This window comes from Bos indicus, chromosome 3 (genome assembly GCF_029378745.1).
Source record: "Bos indicus isolate NIAB-ARS_2022 breed Sahiwal x Tharparkar chromosome 3, NIAB-ARS_B.indTharparkar_mat_pri_1.0, whole genome shotgun sequence".
Classification (NCBI taxonomy): domain Eukaryota; kingdom Metazoa; phylum Chordata; class Mammalia; order Artiodactyla; family Bovidae; genus Bos; species Bos indicus.
Genome location: NC_091762.1, coordinates 3,221,159 through 3,243,602, shown reverse-complemented (window position 1 = coordinate 3,243,602; position 22,444 = coordinate 3,221,159). Strand labels below are relative to the sequence as shown.

The 22,444-nt window shown below is 43.2% G+C and overlaps 1 protein-coding gene across 1 annotated transcript in view; it reads right to left on the bottom strand.

Annotated features, from left to right (window-relative positions):
* Nucleotides 1-14,086: 14,086 nt before the first annotated feature.
* ALDH9A1 (aldehyde dehydrogenase 9 family member A1) overlaps nucleotides 14,087-22,444 on the bottom strand; it is a 29,207-nt gene continuing 20,849 nt past the window's right edge. The window contains exons 9-11 of the mRNA XM_019986677.2: nucleotides 19,616-19,757; nucleotides 16,580-16,692; nucleotides 14,087-14,841 (exon numbers count right to left, since the gene is read on the bottom strand). Of these exons, the coding sequence (XP_019842236.1) occupies nucleotides 14,747-14,841; nucleotides 16,580-16,692; nucleotides 19,616-19,757 (350 nt within the window). The 3' untranslated portion in view covers nucleotides 14,087-14,746. The remainder of the gene's footprint in view (nucleotides 14,842-16,579; nucleotides 16,693-19,615; nucleotides 19,758-22,444) is intronic.

Sequence of the window (22,444 nt, the reverse complement as noted above, 5' to 3'; positions counted from 1 at the left end):
GAATGGGTGAATCTAACTCAGATGACCATGATATCTACTACTGCGGGCAGGAATCCCTTAGAAGAAATGGAATAGCCATCATAGTCAACAAGAGTCCGAAATGCAGTACTTGGATGCAGTCTCAAAAACGACAGAATGATCTCTGTTTGTTTCCAAGGCAAACCATTCAGTATCAGAATAATCCAAGTCTATGCCCCAACCCATGGGGTCGCTAAGAGTTGGACACGACTGAGCAACTTCACTTTCACTTTTCACTTTCATGTATTGGAGAAGGAGATGGCAACCCACTCCAGTGTTCTTGCCTTGAGAATCTCAGGGACGGGGAGCCTGGTGGGCTGCCATCTGTGGGGTTGCACAGAGTCGGACAAAACTGAAGTGACTTAGCAGCAGCAGAAGCAGCATGCCCCAACCAGTAATGCTGAAGAAGCTGAATTTGATTGGTTCTATGAAGACCTACAAGACTTTCTAGAACACCCCCAAAAGATGTCCTTTTCATTATAGGGGACTGGAATGCAAAAGTAGGAAGTCAAGAAACACCTGAAGTAACACGCAAATTTGGCCTTGGAGTACAGAATGAAGCAGGGCAAAGGCTAATAGAGTTTTGCCAAGAGAACACACTGGTCATAGCAAACACACTCTTCCAACAACACAAGAGAAGACTCTACGCATGGACATCACCAGATGGTCAACACCAAAATCAGATTGATTATATCCTTTGCAACCAAGGATGGAGAAGCTCTATACAGTCAGCAAAAACAAGACCAAGAGCTGACTGTGGCTCAGATCATGAACTCCTTATTGCCAAATTCAGACTTAAATTGAATAAAGTGGGGAAAACCACTAGACCATTCAGGTATGACCTAAATAAAATCCCTTATGAGAAATAGATTTAAGGGACTAGATCTGATAGACAGAGTGCCTAGTGAAATGTGGACAGAGATCTGTGACATTGTACAGGAGATGGATCAAGACCATCCCCAAGAAAAAGAAATACAAAAAAGCAAAATGGCTGTCTGAGGAGGCCTTACAAATAGCTATGAAAAGGGAAGTGAAAAACAAAGGAGAAAAGGAAAGATATACCCATTTGAATGAGAGTTCCAAAGAACAGCAAGGAGAGATAAGAAAGCCTTCCTCAGTGATCAATGCAAAGAAATAGAGGGAAAAAATAGAATAGGAAAGACTAAAGATCTCTTCAAGAAAATTAGAGATACCAAGGGAACACTTCATGCAAAGATGGGCTCAATAAAGGACAGAAGTGGTTTGGACCTAAGAGAAGCAGAAGATATTAAGAAGAGGTGGCAAGAATACACAGAAGAACTATACAAAAAAAGATCTTCACAACTCAGATAATCACAATGCTGTGATTAATCATACTCACCCAGAGCCAGATATCCTGGAATGTGAAGTCAAGGGCCTTAGGAAGCATCACTACGAACAAAGCTAGTGGAGGTGATGGAATTCCAGTTGAGCTATTTCAAATCCTAAATGATGATGCTGTGAAAGTGCTGCACTCAATGTGTCAGCATTTTTTATTCCAATCCCAAAGAAAAGCAATGCCAAAGAATGCTCAAACTACCGCACAATTGCACTCATCTCACATGCTAGTAAAGTAATGCTCAAAATTCTCCAAGCCAGGCTTCAGCAATATGTGAACCATGAACTTCCAGATGGTCAAGCTGGTTTTAGAAAAGGCAGAGGAACCAGAGGTCAAATTGCCAATATCTGCTGGATCATGGAAAAAGCAAGAGAGTTCCAGAAAGACATCTATTTCTGCTTCATTGACTATGCCAAAGCCTTTGACTGTGTGGATCACAATAAACTGTAGAAAATTCTGAAAGAGATGGGAATAACAGACCACCTGACCTGCCTCTTGAGAAATCTGTATGCAGGTCAGGAAGCAACAGTTAGAACTGGACATGGAACAACAGACTGGTTCCAAATAGGAAAAGGAGTATGTCAAGGCTGTATATTGTCACCCTGCTTATTTAACTTATATGCAGAGTACATCATGAGAAATGCTGGGCTGGAGGAAGCACAAGCTGGATCAAGACTGCTGGGAGAAATATCAATAACCTCAGATATGCAGATGACACCACCCTTATGGCAGAAAGTGAAGAAGAAATAAACAGCCTCTTGATGAAAGAGGAGAGTAAAAATTTGGCTTAAAGCTCAGCATTCAGAAAACTAAGATCATGGCATCCAGTCCCATTACTTCATGGCAAATAGAAGGGGAGACAGTGCAAACAGTGGCTGACTTTATTTTTCTGGGCTCCAAAATCACTGCAGATGGTGATTGCAGCCATGAAATTAAAAGACACTTATTCCTTGGAAGGAAAGTTATGACCAACCTAAACAGCATATTAAAAAGTAGAGACATTACTTTGTCAACAAAGGACTGTCTAGACAAGGCTATGGTTTTTCCAGTAGTCATGTATGGATGTGAGAGTTGGACTATAAAGAAAGCTGAGTGCCAAAGAATTGATGCTTTTGAACTGTGGTGTTGAAGAAGACTCTTGAGAGTCCCTTGGACTGTAAGGAGATCCAACCAGTCCATCCTAAAGGAAACCAGTCCTAGGTGTTCATTGGAAGGACTGATGTTGAAGCTGAAACTCCAATCCTTTGGCCACCTGATGCGAAGAGCTGACTCATTTGAAAAGACCCTGATGCTGGGGAAGATTGAGGGCAGGAGAAGGGGACGACAGAGGATGAGATGATTGGATGGCATCACCAACTCAATGGATATGGATTTGGGTCGACTCTGGCAGTTGGTGATGGACAGAGAGGCCTGGTGTGCTGGGGTTCACGGGGTCATAAAGAGTCGGACACGACTGAGTGACTGAAATGAACTGAACTGAACTGAACTTGCTTTTCCTATGATGCAGCGGATGTTGGCAATTTGATATCTGGTTCTTCTGCCTTTTTAAAATCCAGCTTGAACATCTGGAAGTTCTTGGTTCGTGTACTGTTTAATCCTCACTTGAAGAATTTTGAGCATTACTTTGCTAGCATGTGAGAGAGTACAATTGTGTGATAGTTTGAGCATTATTTGGCATTGCCTTTCTTTGGGATTGGAATGAAAACTGACCTTTTCCAGTCCTGTGGCCACTGCTGAGTTTTCCAAATGTGCTGGCATATTGAATGCAGCACTGTCACAGCATCTTCTTTTAGGGTTTGAAATAGCTCAACTGGAATTCTATCACCTCCACTAGCTTTGTTCATAGTGATTCTTCCTAAGGCCCACTTGACTGTACACTCCAGGATGTCTGACTGTCTTGATTATTGTAGCTTTATAGTATTGTCTGAATGCTGAAAGGGTTATCCCTCCAGCTTTGTTCTTTTTCCTCAGGATTGCTTCAGCAATTCAGGGTCTTTTGTGGTTCCATATAAATTATAGGATTATATGTTCTATTTCTGTGAAAAATATCATGGGTAATTTGATAGGTATCACATTAAATCTGTAGATTGCTTTGGGTACAATGGCCTAGTGTTTTAACAATATTAATTCTTTCAATCCAAGAGCATGGGATATCTTTGTATTTCTTTTAATCATCTTCAGTTTCCTTTATCAATGTTTTATAGTTCTCAGCATATAAATCTTACACCTTCTTGGTCACATGTATTTCCAACTATTTTTTTAATGTGATTTTAAGAGGGATGTTTAAAAAAAAAAAAACTTTCTATTATTTCACTGTTGCTGTAAAGAAATGCAACTCATTTCTGTATGTTAATCTTCTGTCCTGCTACCTTGCTGAATTCATCTATCAGTTCTAGTACTTTTCATGTGGAATCTTTAGGATTTTCTACATCTATTATCATACCGTTTGCAAATAATGACAAATTTACCTCTTACCTTCCAATTTGGATACCTTTTGTTTTCTAATGGCTGTGGCTAGGATTTCCAGTACTGTTGTGAACAGAAATGGTGAGAATAGGCATCCTTCCCTTGTTCCAGATTTTAGCAGGAAGGCTTTCAGCTTTTCACTAGAGTATCATGTTAGCTGTTTGTCATAAATGGCTTTTTCTATGTTGAGATATATTCCCTGTATACCCACTTTGGTAAGAGTTTTTATCATAAATGTACGCTGAATTTTATCAAATGCTTTTTTGCATCTATTGAAATGGTATGTAGTTTTTGTCTTTTGTTGATGTGGTGTATCAAGCAAGGACTGATTTGCACATGTTGAACCATCCTTGGGACCCTGGGATTAATACAGCTAGATCACAGTGTGTGGTCCTTTTTATGTACTATTGGATATGGTTTGCTAATATTTTGTTGAGAGTTTTGTGCATCTATATTCATCAAAGATATTGGCCTCTAATTTTCTCTTTTGGTAGTGTCTTTGTTTGGTTTTGGTATCAGGGTGATGATGGCTTCAAAGAATGACTCTGGGAATTTTCCCTCCTCTTCAGTCTTTTGGAAGAGTTTAAGAAGGATTGATATAAGTTCTTTTTTGCCTGGTAGAATTTCCCATGACACCATGTCCTGCCTGCCATCTGCCACACACAGTGGGGTATCACTCCAGGACCTTGCTTCAAACACATAAGATCCCCATACCCATTAAGACACTGAGGTCTCTGTTGCTGACTCCTGGCTCTTTCTTCAGTCTCAAGGATGGATAGGTATAGGGCTTGGAGGCCTGCAAAATACAGCCCAACAAGTGTCAGAGCCAGCAAGGAGACCAAGGAAACTCCCGTGAGCACAGACATTGGGAGATAAGGATGAGCAGTGGAAAGTTGGGAGGACTGTCCACTAGTGTGTGGGGACCAAAAGTTGCAGGGGGTAATCCTGAAAGTTGTGGGGCAATCCTGGGAGTGGCTGTCTTTGATGAATGAGAGCCACCAAGAGAGCATGGAGAGTAATGGCCCCTAATGGCTCGGCTTTTGTATCCAACTGAACCTTTTGTAACTGGTTTGGTTTTCACCTTGGGTGTGTGCATGAGTCCCCAGTACCTGAGTCTAAGCCCTGTTGTCTCTCCCTGGTTTTGACCCTTGTTGGAGGTCCTAGTAACTTGAATGATGATTCATGTTCCCCTGAAACTGATGTATATGAATGTGAGTGATATGTATTATTATTACTGTTATTTGTTTTAACTGAATTGGCTGTTTAGAAACTGGGGGGGAGAAAAAACCCTGAAGATGCCCAAGATGGGACTCTTGACATTCTAAAACTGGTTTTGGCATGTCTTTGTCTCCAAATGGCATGGCTGAGATTGGTTTCTGGATGAGCTCTGTTTAACTGGCTTAAAAGAAATTAAGCACTTAAATAATTTTCAGAAAGTATAAAAGAAAGTGGCTAGAATGAATTTCAATTTCAGGTTCACATGACCTAGGAAATGTTCAGTACTGAATCGATATCTGGTACTGAAGCTACTTAAGCTTGTTGGTTTGATTAATACAGATATGTCTTTAGAGTCCAGAGGAGGCAATGACACCCCACTCCAGTACTCTTGCCTGGAAACTCCAACAGATGGAGGAGCCTGGTGGGCTGCAGTCCATGGGGTCACGAAGAGTCGGACGCGACTGAGTGACTTCACTTTCACTTTTCACTTTCATGCATTGGAGAAGGAAATGGCAACCCACTTCAGTGTTCTTGCCTGGAGAATCCCAGGGACGGGGGAGCCTGGTGGGTTGCCGTCTATGGGGTCACACAGAGTTGGACACGACTGAAGCGACTTAGCAGCAGCAGTCTTTAGAGTCATCAGTGATAAATGTGATACTTGCACTTCTGTTGTATACCTAGGTTTACTAGAGATCAAATAAGACCTTATTATGTCTGTTGCAAATCTGTCTGCAAGGAAGACAACTTAATATGATGAAACTTTAAGGAAATGTACATGAGATAAGAGCTTTTGGATAAACTCCCTAGGAATAATTATGTTTTGTGAATGCCTATCTAAAACAGTCTCTCCAGGTTTTGACAATTTAAGTTGAATGAAGAGAATTCATTAACTATCTGGGTCATTTCAAATAGGAAAAATTTTGGAACATTAATTGCTAGCTGGGTCTAAGTTTACCTACCTTTGCCTTCTTAGGAGAGGAAGACTAAAGCATAAGTTTTCCAATCAGGAAATTCTGGAATGAAAAACAGTTCACAATTACTTGCTCCTTGGTTTTTGCTAGACACTAAGGTTTTTAAAGCACAAGATTATAATCGGTCATAATTCTAGTTATTGTAACTGAGTTTCTGTATTGATTACATTATAATCAAGTTTAACTGGACCTTTTAAAGTCTTCTGTCATTTACAGGCAGTTATTGTTGTACTCTGATGCTTTTGCAAAAAGTACTTCAAGAAGATTCAGAGGAAGGACTTTTTGACAAGTACAGGTTTCTGTTAAATCTCAAATCATATTGCTGAACTGGGTAAGTAACCAGAGAATGCTAATGGAAAACCTGATGACTTCATAAAAAGTTGAAAGGACTGGTAGCTGAGTTAACTGGTGAATATGGTTATAATTTTTGTGCGGTTTTTTGTTTGTTTTTTTTTTGTCTGGAGTATGATCTGTGTTTTCCAGATATAGAGAAGCCCTTCCTTGAAGTTAATTATGACTTAACAGCAATTTGGTAAACTATACCTGTGGGTAGAACGGAAACATTCTTCTTTTCTGCCTGGTCTCTTTAGAAATTGGAGATTCTTGGGTTCCAAGCAACCTTATCAGGTGAATGCGAAAGACTCTCTCTTGGCATGTTCAGGAATCTCAGTATTTGGGGGCCGTCTGTAAGAGGGGATTCCACTGAGGCAGAGTCTGATGGCGGACCCTGGCTTGGCTTTCCTGGCCTCGAAAGGCCTTTTGGGAATTCAGTCTGAGACGCCTGAGGAGTTCCACCACAGCCAGTTTCGAGGGGCCTATGCAGTCAGTTGACAAATCAGTCTTGATTTGGCTGTGTTTAGTGGAAATGAGGGTAATTTTGGAGAGAAAAATACGTTTCAGTGGATACTAAATTCTAGTACTGTTAACTGAAGTCTGGATTTATGAAAGTTACTCTGTTAGCCACACTTTTGCCTTGATGTTCAGGAGGAAATGAAAATTCTCTAGTGAAGCTGTCATGGAGTATAACTACTCAGGATATGTAACACTGCTTGCTTTACCTCTATTGCTAAAAGCACATGTACCATGTTTGTAACAATCTGGTGTAACTGACAAAGTATGTAGCCTCTAAAATATTTCCCCATTAACGTACCTCAGAGCTTATCAACAGTGTCTGATCAGTTTTCCTGCAATGTAGCGAAATAGGCAAATATAAAGGAGGCCTGGCTGGAGGAACATGGTCTGGACACAGTGCAGGCAGCATTCGCCCTTGCTTTGAAGGACATATACTTTGATCTATCAAAAAACTGCAATCAAAAAGGGAAAGGATGGGGAAATCTTCACATACAGATATATGGAGAAGTCATTCTGACTTAACATATGGTTTAACTTAAACTTTACTGACTGGAGGAACCTGCATGGCACTGCTGCTTTGGCCGTCGTGGAGGGGAATACATTTGAAAGTCCAGATGGAGGAGCTGTGGTTCAGACATCTAAGGTAAAGCTAGGTGGCCATTGGAGATGTGATTTTGGACATGTTCTTGTATATTACTGGAAACCCGAGTTTTCTGAACTGCAGCACAGACCAGGACAGCTGTGGTATCCTCTCAGAATGTGGACATTGCTTGTGTTTTGCTTAACAGTCCTCTTTTCCTAGCGCTGTGCCTGTCAGACGTCTTACATTTCATCCCTAGCCTGAGCAGAGGACGTCTGAGAACCTCACTGAGAAATGAATCAGATTGCTAGGGGCATTGCAAGAGGCCACTGTTGTCTTCCTCTGGACTTCTGTGAAAACTTGATCTGGCTCATGAGACCACATGGGGGAGGACTGACCACGGGGGAGGGGAAATACTCTTACCAGCTTCTGCTCCCACATGCCAATATGCCACAAGGACCTGTCAGCAAACGTTACCACACAATACCGCTCACACTTTGCCAGGGTGACTGCCCATGAGCCCCTTATCCCAGGCTATGCTCTGTGGGCTGGAATAGGGCTGCACATACAAGTCCAACTAGGAGAATTAACTGTTTTTCATTTGGGAAGACCTAATGTGTGCGCTCGGAGAAGGCGATGGCACCCCATTCCAGTACTCTTGCCTGGAAAATACCATGGATGGAGAAGCCTGGTAGGCTGCAGTCCATGGGGTTGCGAAGAGTCAGACACGACTGAGCGACTTCACTTTCACTTTTCACTTTCATGCATTGGAGAAGGAAATGGCAACCCACTCCAGTGCTCTTGGCTGGAGAATCCCAGGGACAGGGGAGCCTGTTGGGCTGCCGTCTATGGGATCGCGCAGAATCGGACATGACTGACGCAACTTAGCAGCAGCAGCAATGTGTGCACTGCTAACAAAACACTTCTGGCTAGAGCACTAGAATGTTTCCTTCAGAGCTAGGGTCTTCCCTGCCCCATGCGGGTGGCTCTGGGTTTGTGAATGCCAGGGGTGGCCTTACCTTCCTTGTAAGCAGACAGGGCATTGCTGCTCCTATTGGCTTCCTCTCTATTAACCCAGTTAGTGCTTGGCTCCAAAATCTGTCCCCATTCTGAGAAATGATTTTTCTTGGCACACTAGGTATCTTACTGTTGATACTCTTTGGCTGCTGCCATCTCTATTTGTGGTATTTGGTTGGTTGCAGTGCCCCCCTACACACCTGTCCCCAGGATCATGGAACAGAGGTGGACAAAGACTGTGAGGGTCATGCAGGGGATGTAGGTGTGGAGTGTACGAGCAGGTCCCCAGGATGGCTGTTCTCCTGCTTCCTGTACATCCCCTGCTTGACAAGGGCCTGTACCCTACTCACATGACTGACCTTCCTGTACACTTGCCCCCACATCAGCTAGTGACTGTTCTAATCTTTAGATCAGTGTATCTCCTCTGTGATCACTTATCAAAGCAGCGGTGAGGAGCATGACCCTCTGCCAGTTTCCCTGGTAACAGATAAGACAACCTAACCTAACCTCAATCCCCCCGTAACTGGTAACCTCCCCTCGGGAGCAAAGATTGCCACCATGTCCTGCCCCCTTACTGCTGCACACAGTGGGAGCTTGCTTTAGACACGTAAGATCCCCCATCCATTAAACCACCGATGTCAGTCACTGACTCCAGGCTCATTTTTGGTCTCAAGGATGGGCAAGTACAGGGCTTGTGGGCCCGTGGGGTGCAGCCCAATGTTTCTAAGTGATACTCTAACTGGGTAGAGTATCGTAGGTTGTAGATTTTTATCTTCCAGGACCTTTATATCTTCCCACTCCCTTCTGGCTGATAGTCTTACGGAGGATCCCTTGTAACTGCTTTTCTCTCGCTGCCTCTAGGACCCTCACTTTAACTTTTGTCATTTCAATTATGTCTTGGGGGAGGTCTGTTTGGGTTCATCTTGTTTGCGACTGTCTCAGCTTCCTATACTTGGATATGTGTTTCCTTCTTTAGGTTTGGGAAGTTTTCAGCTAATTTCTTTCAGATACATGTTTGACCCCCTTTTCTCTTCTCCTTCTGGGATCCCTATTATGTGTAGATTGGCTCACTTCATGTTCTCCCATAGGTCTCAAATATTGGTTTCATTTTTAAAATTTGTCTGATGTTCTGATAGGGCGAGTTCCATTATTTTATCTTCCAGATCACTTATTCACTCTTCTGCATTATTCAGTTTGCCTATGGCCAGGACCGTCGGTGCAGGTCTCTGTTCCGCCTGCCACAGTGCAGCCGCTGCACTCTCCTCCAAGCCTCTGAAGCTCCCTTTGTGTCCCGGCTGATCCCCCAGCCACTGAAGGGGCTTCCCAGAATGGGGGAACATTTCCTCTCTCACAGCTCCCTCCCAGGGCCACATGTCCCATCCCAGTTACATTTTTCTTTTGTCCTACCCAGCCATCTTTCCTACAGCTCTGGTTATATGAGATCTGCCAGCGTTCAGCAGGTATTCCGTGAGAACTGTTCCACACGTTGACTGTTTTAGATGTATTTGTGGGAGGAAGAGACTGCCACATCCTTCTGGTCCATCATCTTGACCTCTGCCCATCCTTGCTGTATGAGGCTCTGAAGAATCAAACAACGGTGCGTGCAGTGCCCAGCTCTGTCCCCACCAGGGCTAAGGGCCAGCTCAGGCTCCCGCACGAGGTGCGGGAGAAAGCATGAGCGCCACCTGCTGGTGAAACTTCATCAAACGTCAGCAACCAGAGTATCTACTCGTGTTCCAAGGACCCCACCCACCCAGAGTTGGCCCCGTTTCCTTTTCTCCGCTATAGCATTTGTTTCCAAAGATGCTCTCCTAACTCAATCGAAAACAGCTCTCTCAGTTTCCTCTCTTAAGCCGCGCTGTCCAATAGAACTTTCTGATATGATGGAAATATTCATCTCCACTGTCCACTACAGGAACCACGACCCACGTGTGCCATGGAATACTTGAAATGCGGTGAGAGCAACTAAAAGGCTGAGTTTGCATTTAGTTTTGTGTTTAAATAGCTACATGTGGCTAGTGATAGCACAGCAGTAGAGCAGTGGCTCTCAACCTTGACTGTCCCCTAAATTCACCCTGGCAGGAACATTTTAAGAATACAGACAAGTTAGGCCAAATCCCAAATCAATTAAATTAGAATCTATTTTCAAAGCTTTCTCTGGGTATTTCAGACATGTGGCCAAAGTTGAGAACCACTGCTCTAAATACAGTGTTTGGCAAACTATTGTGCATAAGAATCTCCTGAGGATCTTGTGAAAATACAGACTCTTGATTCATAGGCCTGCTGCCCTGGGACCATACTGTGTACCAGGGCTCTACCCAACCCTTCTAATCCGTTCACCTAAACAAACACTGAGTACTTCCTGTGAGCCCAGTGGCACGGCAGTTCTGGCTTTTAGAGTTTCCATTCTAGCCAAGCATGTAATCTCAAATAGTGATAAATGTTTTGAAGTAAATAAAATAGCACAGTGGGATGAGGGTGTGTACCGTAGATTTAAGGAGGTAAATGTTTACTTTTGGGCTTTCAGCTTATAGGGAGACCATGGGAAATCTGGGAAAACATGCTCTCTGGGGAAGAGGGACAGTGAACATGAGGTTCCTGAGGCAAGAACGAGTCTGGCAGAGTAACCCACAGGTGAACAGAGGAAGTGAGATCGCAGGACACGGTGGACACAGTAAGGAACATGGATTGTGTTCTAACTGAAGCCACAGTCGGCCTTAAGCAAAGCATGAGGAACTCTAGTTCACAGTGAGAGACTGCTCACTGCTGATCTGACTTGATAGTTTTTCACAGCATCTCTTAACTGCTAAGGTTTAGTCTCCTTTTTCCCCTTTGCAGATTTTTTCCCCTCAATACCCTAGAAAGAAAAACATAGGTCTTTAGGTATTAAAAAAAAAAACAACGAATTATATTCACTTTAAATGAAAGCCAAATTCAGAACTAGGCACTTTGGAGAAGCCAGGGTGGAAACTGCCATTGTAAGAAGCAAGCAAGGGCTCGGGGCTGTCCAAACCCCCATCTCTGGAAGCTCCTGGTAGGATGGTTTCCACGCTGCTGTCAGTAAACTGTAACCAACTTTCATTCTGCCAGATTCTTGCCTTAGGCAGCAAAAGACTCCAAGGTAAGAAATAGAGGAGCAGGTGGAAAGAAGGGGCCCAATGGCTACCTTTTATCTGAAAAAGACCTGCCCAAGTGAGAGACTGCTTCTATATGGAATGAAAAGCCAGACCAGAGATCAGCACTCTGAGCTACTGCAAAGGAGTGAGCCAACATGAGTCTTGGTTTTCCTCTTTCCCATCAATACAACACCAAGACAGTTTCTATCAATAGCAGTTAAATGATGCTTTCCCACAGGAATTTGTCAACCAAAGAAATCCTACAATGCATATGAAGGAACATGAGCTGAATACATTTACACGTGGCTTCATCAAGATACAGGGTTAGTTAATAGTTATTACTTCTAAGAAAATCTTGGGAAAGATGTACACCCAAACATTAACAGTAGTTACCTCCAGAAGATCAGATTAGATGGGAGGAGGGAGAAAGAAGGATACCTTCTGCTTAACTTTCAAAAGTGAATCAAAATACTAGTGGAGAAAAAAAGATTCCAGAATTTAACTAGATGACAGAACTTCTTCTAAACCAAAGGAAGGCCTGGCCCCTAGGCTAAATCATGTTTCCTTAAATGCATTTTATATATATATATATATATTATTGTCCTAAGATGCTTCATTAACAGCTAAGAATCTTTGTTCAGGCCAATTTGTGAAATACAATAGCTGTTAACGTCCAGAACACATTGGACAAGGCTGGGGTGGCAGCTGGAATAATGCTCCTCATCAGGTATGCCCACTTCCTAATTTTTGGGACCTTTGAATATTACTTTATATGGCAAAAGGAGTCTTTACAATATGACTAAGTTAAGGGTCTTGAGATGAGAGATAATTATGGACCGTCTGGTCGGTCCCCAATGCTGTCACAATTGTCGAGAAACAGAGGGAGATCTGCCTACACAGAGGAGGGCAAGGGAAGCAGGGAGAGACCTGATGCTAAGCTGTTGGTGCTGAAGGCAGAGGGGCCATGAGCCACAGAATGCACTCTGGAGACTGGAAAAGTCAGGAGTCTCTTCTAGAGCCTACAGAGGGAGCTGGGCCCCGCCAACACCCTGATCTGCCCAGTAAAACCATTGTGGACTTCTGACTTCCAGAAACATGAAATAATAAAGGTGTTGTTTTAAAGTCCCCACGTTTGCGGTAAACTGTCATAGGAAATGAATACACAGAACTAAGGACTAGGAAGCGTGGAAGGAGCAGAAAGCACAAGAATAACAACCCCACATTCCTGGGTTGGAACCCCACTCCTCAACCTATGACTTGACTGTGGTCAAGACTCTTCCAATTCTGAGTTTCTTCATCTAAAAACTAGGGCTAAGAACTTCCTCATGTTCAGTGTGAGTATTCGATGAGAAGGGAAGTAGCAGACAGAACACCTTAGCTGCTTTCTCTTCAGAGGGATTACTAGAAACCCGTCTTATCCAGGCGGCTGCCACTGCTGAAGTCACACCAGGATCCTGAGACATGGAGTGAGATCCCTGTTGGCCTTGCTCAGTATCCATAACCCTGTGTGCAAGTATCCATCGAGAGAGGACCCTGTGTGCAAGTATCCATCAAGAGAGGACCCTCTGCGCAAGTATCTGTCAAGAGAGGACCCTGTGTACAAGTATCCATCAAGAGGACCCTCTGTGCAATTATCTATCAAGAAAGGCTGATTCAATTGTTCTCATCCTCTAATTACAGTGTTTGCCCACCACAGTACATAAACAGATGCAGGCCCAGTAACAAGAATCATCCCTCGCCTATTGGCTACTGTGATGTTTATGTGTCGATCAGACTGGGCTATATGGTGCCCCAATGTGTCTATGAGGGTGTTTCCAGAAGAGATCAGCGTTTGAACTGGTGAACTAATAAATAAGCAAAGCAGATGGCCCTCCCCACTGTGGGTGGGCCTCATCCAACCATTAAACACCCCAACCAGAACAAAGGCAGAAGAGCGGCAGATCCAGCCTCTGCTGGAGCCGAGTGTCCGTCTTCTGCCCTTAGACGCCGGCAGCACTCCAGGTTCTCAGGCCTCAGGACATGGACTGAATTACACCACTATCTTTCCTGGGTTCCAGCTTGCAGCCAGAAGACTATGGGCCTTCTCTCTCAGCTGCCGTAATAATCACATGAGCCAACTCCTGTAAGAAATCTTTGCTTACACTCACCTGTTCTACTCTATTGGTTCTGTTTCTCTGGAGAACCCTAATACTATTAAACCTAAATTACTTCCCTGAAAGGCTGGTAAGGCAGCAAGGTAAGGATTGCTGCAACAGTCTGAGCAGTCACTGTGAACTGACAGCCCTTCAAAGGCAGGCCCTGTTCTTTGGGGCTGGGAAGAAAACGGAGCCCAGAAGTCTTCGTGGGCCATTGATAGTTCGTTACAGCAGCAGAAGCCTGCCTGCGTGTACTCACTGCAAAGAATGTCAAATCCTCTGTCTTGAACTTTAGCCCATCCTGTGTCCCTCTATAGCCCTAAGATGTGTTTAGCTTCAAAACACGACACTGAAAAGGCTGTCAGTGTGATTTATTTAGTTTTAGCATACTGCAGTGGCATAAAAAGGATCTGTACATTTAAAAGGAAACCCTTCCATCGTAAGAGAGCAAGCTGTAACTCAAGGATTGGAGCTGATTCCCCCTTCCCCAACCACCACCCCACCACCACCACCACCACAGCGCTGGCTCTGGCCAATCAGCGTCCACGGCCCACTGACCTGCCTGTTAGCCAAGCCCGCTGTCCCCACTATCAGCCTTCTCTGCGGGATGACAAGGGACCGTGGACTTAAAAACGCCAAGGAGCAGAAATCTCTTCTGATACGCCCAGGAACCTCTAAAGGCAAGTATTCTTTAAAGTATGCTGAAATGAACCCATGAGTGGGTGGGCTCCATGGGAGATGGACAATCCTGGTCCTCCCTCTGTTCTCTGGAAAGTTGTTAGTGACTCTCAAAGATTATTTAGAGAAATCAGCTTTGAGGAAAATCAAGCTTTCCTGATTAGTATATAAAAGACACTTAAGCACATTTTCACTTAGGAAAATGACTGAGCCATGAAGAGCATCACTGAACCATTTTCTTATCCTGAATGACCAATATTCTGGGTCTGAACCAGCAGGCGGCCGCACTGCCACAGTCGTGCAGCTGGCTCTCGTTATTCACTGGTGTCACCGCGTGTTCAAAAAGCAGACTCCACGTCACCCATCTCCACACACACGGTCTTCAGCTGTGAATAGTACTCAATTGTCACCCGGCCGTTCTCTCTGCCGAATCCTGAAAGAGAGAGACAGGGTGAGGATGTGCCACTGGCGGGCCCCAGCCACGGCGGCCTGCAGAGACGCGCAGGGCCTGCTCCCGGGCTGGGGAGAGCGCAGTGGCACAGCTTCCGGGAGCCCGTCCTCCCCGCAGGCTGTGGCTGTGGAGCCAGACGTGCGGAAAGTGACCCGCTGGCCTTCAAGGACAGGGACGGGGAAACACTTAGCTTCATTTCTTACCAGTATGAACCTTAACTTCCAGTATTTACTTTTCTGGGCTAAGGTCTAAAATGTTCAGATTTCCTCATCAAACATTAGAGCATTCTCTACAATTATCAACCTGATGCCTTTAAAGGTCAGTGCTAACTTAAAACCTAACTCTACATAACACACTTAGTAACCTCCTCTTATATTGAATCTTTAGGAGCACCAACTATTTAGACTCTGCCCACTCATGTGGGGAGTGGACCCTATAGGCCCTCAGGCTACTCAAAGCCAAGACACCACGCAATCCCTTGTAGATGAGGCTGCGTGCTACAAGGACAGCCTTCCTTGTGCTCCTGCCCCAGGCTGAGGCAGGCTCTGCATCCTAAGGCCTAGGCCCAGCCTCCAAAACTGCGTGTCTCCAGGGGGCACCATTCCAAAGGCGACACACTCAAAGGCCGGTAGGGCCTTCTCTAGCTTTTGTTCCTTTTCAGAGCCTCTCAGCATGGAGCTCACCAGGCACGTTAGGCCAGCTTTCTGTCCTCTCATCTCATGTAGAACTATCCATGGGCACTGATGCAAAGATGCAGATTAGGAAGGGAGAGCTGGGTGCAGAGGCCCCACTGAGGCCACAGCTACAGATTCCAATCTGAGGGTTAAGAATGAACAAAACAGAGTTCTGATTCCTACCCTGCATTTGAGTCTGTGTGATACCTTCCCCGCCTAATCCCACAGGGACAAGAATCTAGAGATGTATGAGTAGAGAATGCCAGGGTGATACCAAACACAATACCAATAAAACTGTCAAACAAACACCCACCACCTCACCATTTTTTGTCGGTATTTATGTGTTTGCCAACACTGCGACGGCTATAAATACCTGCCAAGAGACTAGGGGTCAGACCCTTAGAAAGGTACATCTACAAAGTCCAAACCGATTTTCATATAGTCAAAGTGTTAGTTGCTCAGTCATGTCCGACTCTTAGCTTCCCCATGGACTATAGCCCACCAAGCTCCTCTGTCCATGGAATTCTCCAGGCAAGAATACTGGAGTGATAGCCATTCCCTTCTCCAGGGGATCCTCCTGACCTAAGGATTAAACCCAGATCTCCTGCATTCCAGGCAGATTCTTTACCATTTTAGTCACCAGGGAAGCCCACTTCACAAAACTGGTGTAATTAGCAACAAGTGCCAAAGAAAAGAACCTCAAAGTAATGGCTATGTTCCTGATGCCTCAAATCTCCTAACAGACTATTATAAGCTTGCTATGGTTAGGACATCTCAGAATGGTTTTATGCTTACAGCAATTATCGACTGTGAGGAAAAAGTAATGCTACTGTTCACAAGCCAACTTATACATCAGAACCTTCTGGAGAACTTCTGGAAAAAATAAAGATGCTTGGCTTCCATTCTCATGGATACAGTGGGCCTGGGAAGGACGAGGAATTCATATACATTTTGGTAATTCTGATACACATACAAGTTTAGGTACCTGATCTGTTATGACCAGTGTTTCCAGAGACAAGAATTTTTCACAATTCCCAACTCCTCACCTGACTTCTTATATCCACCAAAGGGCAACTCCACTGGACTGACATTGTAGTTGTTAATGAAGCACATTCCAGCCTGGAGCTCCGCCACCACTCTGTGGGCGCGCTGGATGTCCCTATGAAGAAATAAATTGCATTGGTTAGTCATAGTTTCTTTTGCTACAACTTTAACAGGAAAAGTGAGACTGTCGCTTCTAAGGGTTTCAAAACATTGACAAATTCTTATTTCTTCACAATGTGTTTTAAAATCTTATACCATCCAGGCAAAATAGGTAAGAATTGGAATTTTGTAGTCTCATCCAAAAGCATCTATAAAATATGTAGCAGCAACAAGGGTGCTAAAAACAATTCAATGGGGGAAAATAATCTTTTCAGCAAACAATGCTGGAGCAACCGGATGTCCACATGCAAAGGAATGAAGAGCCAGCCCCTTCTCACACAGCGCACAAAAATTAACTCGCATGGATCACTTAACTAAAGTATCAGACTGAAAACCATAAAACTCTTCAAAGAATACAGAAATAAATCTCCATGACCTTCCGTTAGACACAACCTTCTTAGACAAGACACCAAAAGTAACAGATTAAAAAAAATAGAATAATTTTGATCTATAAAAATTTTTCAATTTTGTATCGCAAGTGAGATTATCAGAAAAGTAAAAAGGCAACTCACAGAAATGCAAATCAAAACTACAAGACACTGCTGCATATCCACTGCTGCTGCTAAGTCACTTCAATCGTGTCCGACTCTGTGTGACCCCATAGACGGCAGCCCACCAGGCTCCGCCGTCCCTGGGATTCTCCAGGCAAGAACACTGGAGTGGGTTGCCATCACTAGGATGGCTAAAATCAAAAGAACAGATAATAGCAGTTGCTAGTGAGGATGTGGAGAAACTGGAATCCTTAAACACTGCTGATGGGAAAGTAAAGTACTGCTGCCACTTTGGAAAACAGTTTGGCATTTCCTCAAAAAGTTAAACAGAGTTTCCATATGATCCAGCAATTCTACTCCTGGGTTTATACCAAGCAAAATGAAACATGCACACAAAGAAATTTTCACACAAAAACTCATAGATGAATGCTCACTGGAGCACTATTCATAACAGCCAAAAAGTAGAAATAACCCTAATGTCTATCAATTTGTGAATGAATAAACAAAGTGTGATATATTCATACAACAGAATATTACTCAGTATAAAAAAGGGCTTCCCTGGTGGCTCAGATGGTAAAGAATCCGCCTGCAATGTGGGAGACCTGGATTTGATCCCTGGGTTGGGAAGATCCCCTGGAGAAGGGCATGGCAACCCACTCCAGTATTTTTGCTTGGAGAATCCCATGGAGAGAGAAGCTTGGTGGGCTACAGTCCATTGGGTCACAAAGAGTCAGACATAACTGAGCGACTTTCACACACACAGTAGCAGAAAGGAATAAAGTAGTGATACAGACTACAACGTAAATGAACTTTGAAAAGAACCTAGTAAATGAACTAAGTGAAAGAAGCTAGTCATGAAAGGCCACATACTGTACGATTTCATTTATGTAGAATTTTCAAAATATGCAAATCTATAAAGACAGAAAGCAGATTAGTGGTTGCCATGGGTGGGGGGAGGGGAGAATGCAGAGCACCTGTTAATGTTCTTGGGATGACAAAAATGTTCTAAAGTTAGATTATAATGACGGTTGTACAATCTATAAATACACTAAAAACTACTGAATTGTATACTTTAAATGAGTGAATTATTTGGTAGGTGAATTATCCTAACAAAGCTGTCTTTTTTTTTTAAAAAGGAGTTACCGTCCTCTGTAACTGGCCTTTGTATTTTGGTGGTGCGGCAAAGTAGCAGGAGAGACGTAATCCACTCTCTCCTCACATCAACACAAGCAGCTCCTCAGAGACGGCTTTTAGGAAAGGACGTAATCCACTCTCTCCTCACATCAACACAAGCAGCTCCTCAGAGAGGGCTTTTAGGACAGTGAGACTGCTTTGTTTGACACGACAGCACTGGGTCCGCGTTATACGTGTGCAAATGCACAGAACGCACACCAAGAGTGAGCCCTCACGTGAACCATGGTCTTTGGGTGATAATGACGTGTTCATGGAGGCTCATCAGTTCTATCAACTGTACCACTCTGGTGGGCGATGTCGATCACGGGGAGGCTGTGCACATGTTGGGGCGGAGAGACTGGGAAATCTCTGTACTTCCCACTCAATTTTGCACTGCACCTAAAACTGCTCTAAAAAAACAAAGTCTGTTAGAAACAACAACAAAAAGGAGCTCCTCGTTCTTTCCTTCACAACTCAACTCATCAGGTCCTCAAGGGAGACTTGGGTCTTCCTCCCCAAGTTCCTCACCACAAAACTACAAAAAAACCCCCAAACTTGTATATAACTAAAGAAACAGCATATTCTCAATTGTAAAGCAGTCTTAGAAAACTGCCTACTACTGCCAAAGACAAATCAGAGTTTGTATATAATCAAACAATCTGCAATCATTTTCAAAGAATTTTACTCCCAAATCACTGTTTGCTTTTCAGCGGTTTAAGTTTATGTACCAGGATAGTAATCACATTACTTACAATAGTTAAAATTGGAAACAGCACCCTAAATACACACTAGAAGGCCTACATGTGTTACAATGCATCCCAATTTAGGGACTACTATAAAGCTATTAAAAATCATGTCTTTGAAAACTACTGCCAGTATTTATATGCTTACAGGTTTCTAAATTCCTTGACATGTATTTTTTAATAGGGACCTAACACAATGCTTTACATAGATCAGAAACTTAAATACTTATTCAATGAATGAATAAAAAAAAGAATAGGATGTATCAATAAAGTTAATGGCTTAATTTAAACTCAACAGTAGGGTTCCGGCTGTGCTGCTACGTTGGCATCATCTGACTCTACCTGAAGCATATAGAAAATGCTGATGCAAATGCAACGAGGGCAAACGCCAGTGGAGGAATAAGATGAATATCTAAGGAGACATAGCAGCCCCCTTCCTTCAAAGCTGCGTGGAGTGTCCTTCCCCACCTACCTGGTGAAGACACCAGCAGCTAGTCCAAAAGTGGTGTCGTTGGCTCTTTCCAGAACCTCAGCTTCAGTGTCAAATGATAAAATGGACATAACTGGTCCAAAGATTTCTTCTTTTACACAGGTCATGTCATCTCGGCAATTAGCTGCAAACATTATTTTAAAAATCAAACATCAGTGAAGGAATTATCTGAATTCCTTTTAACATGCTGGCATGTTAAAATTCCTTGTTCATAGTAAACAGTGAAATACACAGCTTTAGAGAAATTTCAATGCAACATTTCCAGTGTGATTATAAATCAGAGCATCCTTCCTGCATGATCATGAACACTGCATATTAAGGAGTCATGGCCTTTGTGCTCATTCTACATCTACTTTTTTTTATATTCATCATAAAGACATAGTTAGGGCTTCCCTGATGGCTCAGATGGTAAAGAATCTGCCTGCAACACAGGAGACCCGAGTTTAATCCCTGGGTCGGGATGGTCCCCTGGAGAAGGGAATGGCTCCCCATGCCAGTATTCTTGCCTGGAAAATTCCATGGACAGAGGAGCCTGGTGGGCTACAGTTCATGGTGTCTCAAAGAGTCGGACACAACTGAGCAACTAACACTTTCACTTTTCAAGGACATAGATAATGAGGTGGACAAGGATATATGTACAAGGACTTCCATCACAACACTCCTGTGACAATGAAAACGAGAAGCAACAAGCAAGGCATCTAAAATCGATGGGATGGTCATGTGAACAAAACACACCCCAATGATGAACTTCCATAAAGCCGCGAAAAGTAATGTTTTTGAAGAAAATTTAATAAGCAAATGATTATGATGAATAGTCACTGAAAAAAATACAAACTGTACATATATCCCAATTTCTGTTAAAATGTCATACAAGATTAATATTTTTTACACTTTTTCACTTTTTCTTAATAACTGTGATAGTACAAGGAGAAACAGTATTTTTAAAGAGAAAATACAATGTACAAACATAAACAGAAATAACTGAATGGGTGTTCAGTTAATATGAAAATGTACTTAAGTGATTAACTCCCTAAAATGATTAAATTCACACTTGACTTTTTAAAATACACATGTATACCTAAAGAAGCTCATATATTTAGATGTGCAACAGTGAACCCCAGTGACCTTCAAGAGAATGGTGCTTTTATCTCACTGTGGCTGAGAAACAGCTCATCTCAGCGCTGGCAACCATTGCAAGGAGTGAGATATGCGTCCGCAAGGCTGTGTGATATATGTAAATGCTGAGGCAGGAAAACAGCCTTAGAGCCCTACTATAAATACCAGCTTTACACCAGCCAAAGCTAAAAACCAACTACTCACATATCTATAAAGATGAGGACTCCAAAATCTCCTCAGAGATAGATCAGAGCTTGTATATACAAAGTAAAAACAGCTCTTTGTTCCTCTGTATGTAACAGTGTACTTTGGGGACACCGAAATTATCTACAAAGGTATATTCAATGATTTTAGGTGGTGATTAAGGATAGTTTGAAAGTGAAATGAAAGTGAAGTCGCTCAGTCGTGTGCAACTCTTTGCAACCCCATGGACTGCAGCCTACCAGGCTCCTCCATCCGTGGGATTTTCCAGGCAAGAGTACTGGAGTGGGGTGCCATCGCCTTCTCTGCAAGGATAGTTTATTATGATCTAAATCTCTGAAAACTGCTAGTCCATATACCATGTTTAGGGAAAGTGTTAGAATAGTAAATGATTCATGACAGTTTATTACCCAACTGTCCCAGAATACAGTTCGTCTTACGCAGGCTGATAACAGAGTGTGGCGCTGTGTGCAGTATGCTCTACACCAGAGTCAAGAGATGAGGGGATAAAGCAGCAGCTCATATGTGAGAAAAGAGAGGTCCCTGCACTGTACTTCAGCCCCAAATCTAGTAAATGAATCTAAAGATTGAGCCTCTGGAGTCAGTCTCAAACTTTAATGTGCACAAAAACAAACTGAGAACTTTCTTTCCCTTTTGAACTTTTTATTTTGTATTGGAGTATAGCCAATTAACGATGCTGTGCAGTTCCAGGTGGACAGCGAAAGGACTCGACCATACATTTACATGTATCCATTCTCCCAAAACGCAGGTCTTGAGGTTCTAGCCCCTCAGAGTTACATTTGGGGGTCTAGGGCAGAGGATAGAAATCTGCCTCGACCAGTTTTCCAAGCAATACTGACACTGTGGACCACAAATTGGGCTTTCAGAATCACTAGGATGAAGTGGAGGTAGTTAGCTCCCTGTTCTTTACATAGGTTCACAGCTTAAAAAAAACTTTTTTTTCCTAATTGCAAAATACACATTCTCAATTTAAGTCTGTTGTAGTGAGAGGGATCAACCTAGAACTTGTTACACAGAGTGAAGTAAGTCAGAAAGAGGAAAACAAATATCATATACTAATGCATATTTATGGAATCTACAAAAGGTACTGAGGATCCTATTTGCAGGGCAAGAATAGAGGCAGGCATCTTTACGATACAGAGTTGCGGACACAGAGCGAGGGTCGACAGGAAGGAGAGGGTGGGACGAGTTGGGAGACCAGCGTTGACCCACCATGTGTAAACAGACAGCGAGAGGGGAGCTGCTGTGTAACAGGGAGGTGAGCCGGCCAGGATGGGTGGGGTGGGGGGCGTGGGAAGGAGGCTCAAGAGGGAAGGCACGGATCTATACTTATAGCTGATTCACACTGTATAGCAGAAACCAACACAACACTGTAAAGCAATTATCCTTCAACTAAATAAACAAACATAATCTACAGAAAATCTGTAATATTCAGCAATGCATGAAGTTTAACAAAAATCACCTTTACTCCAA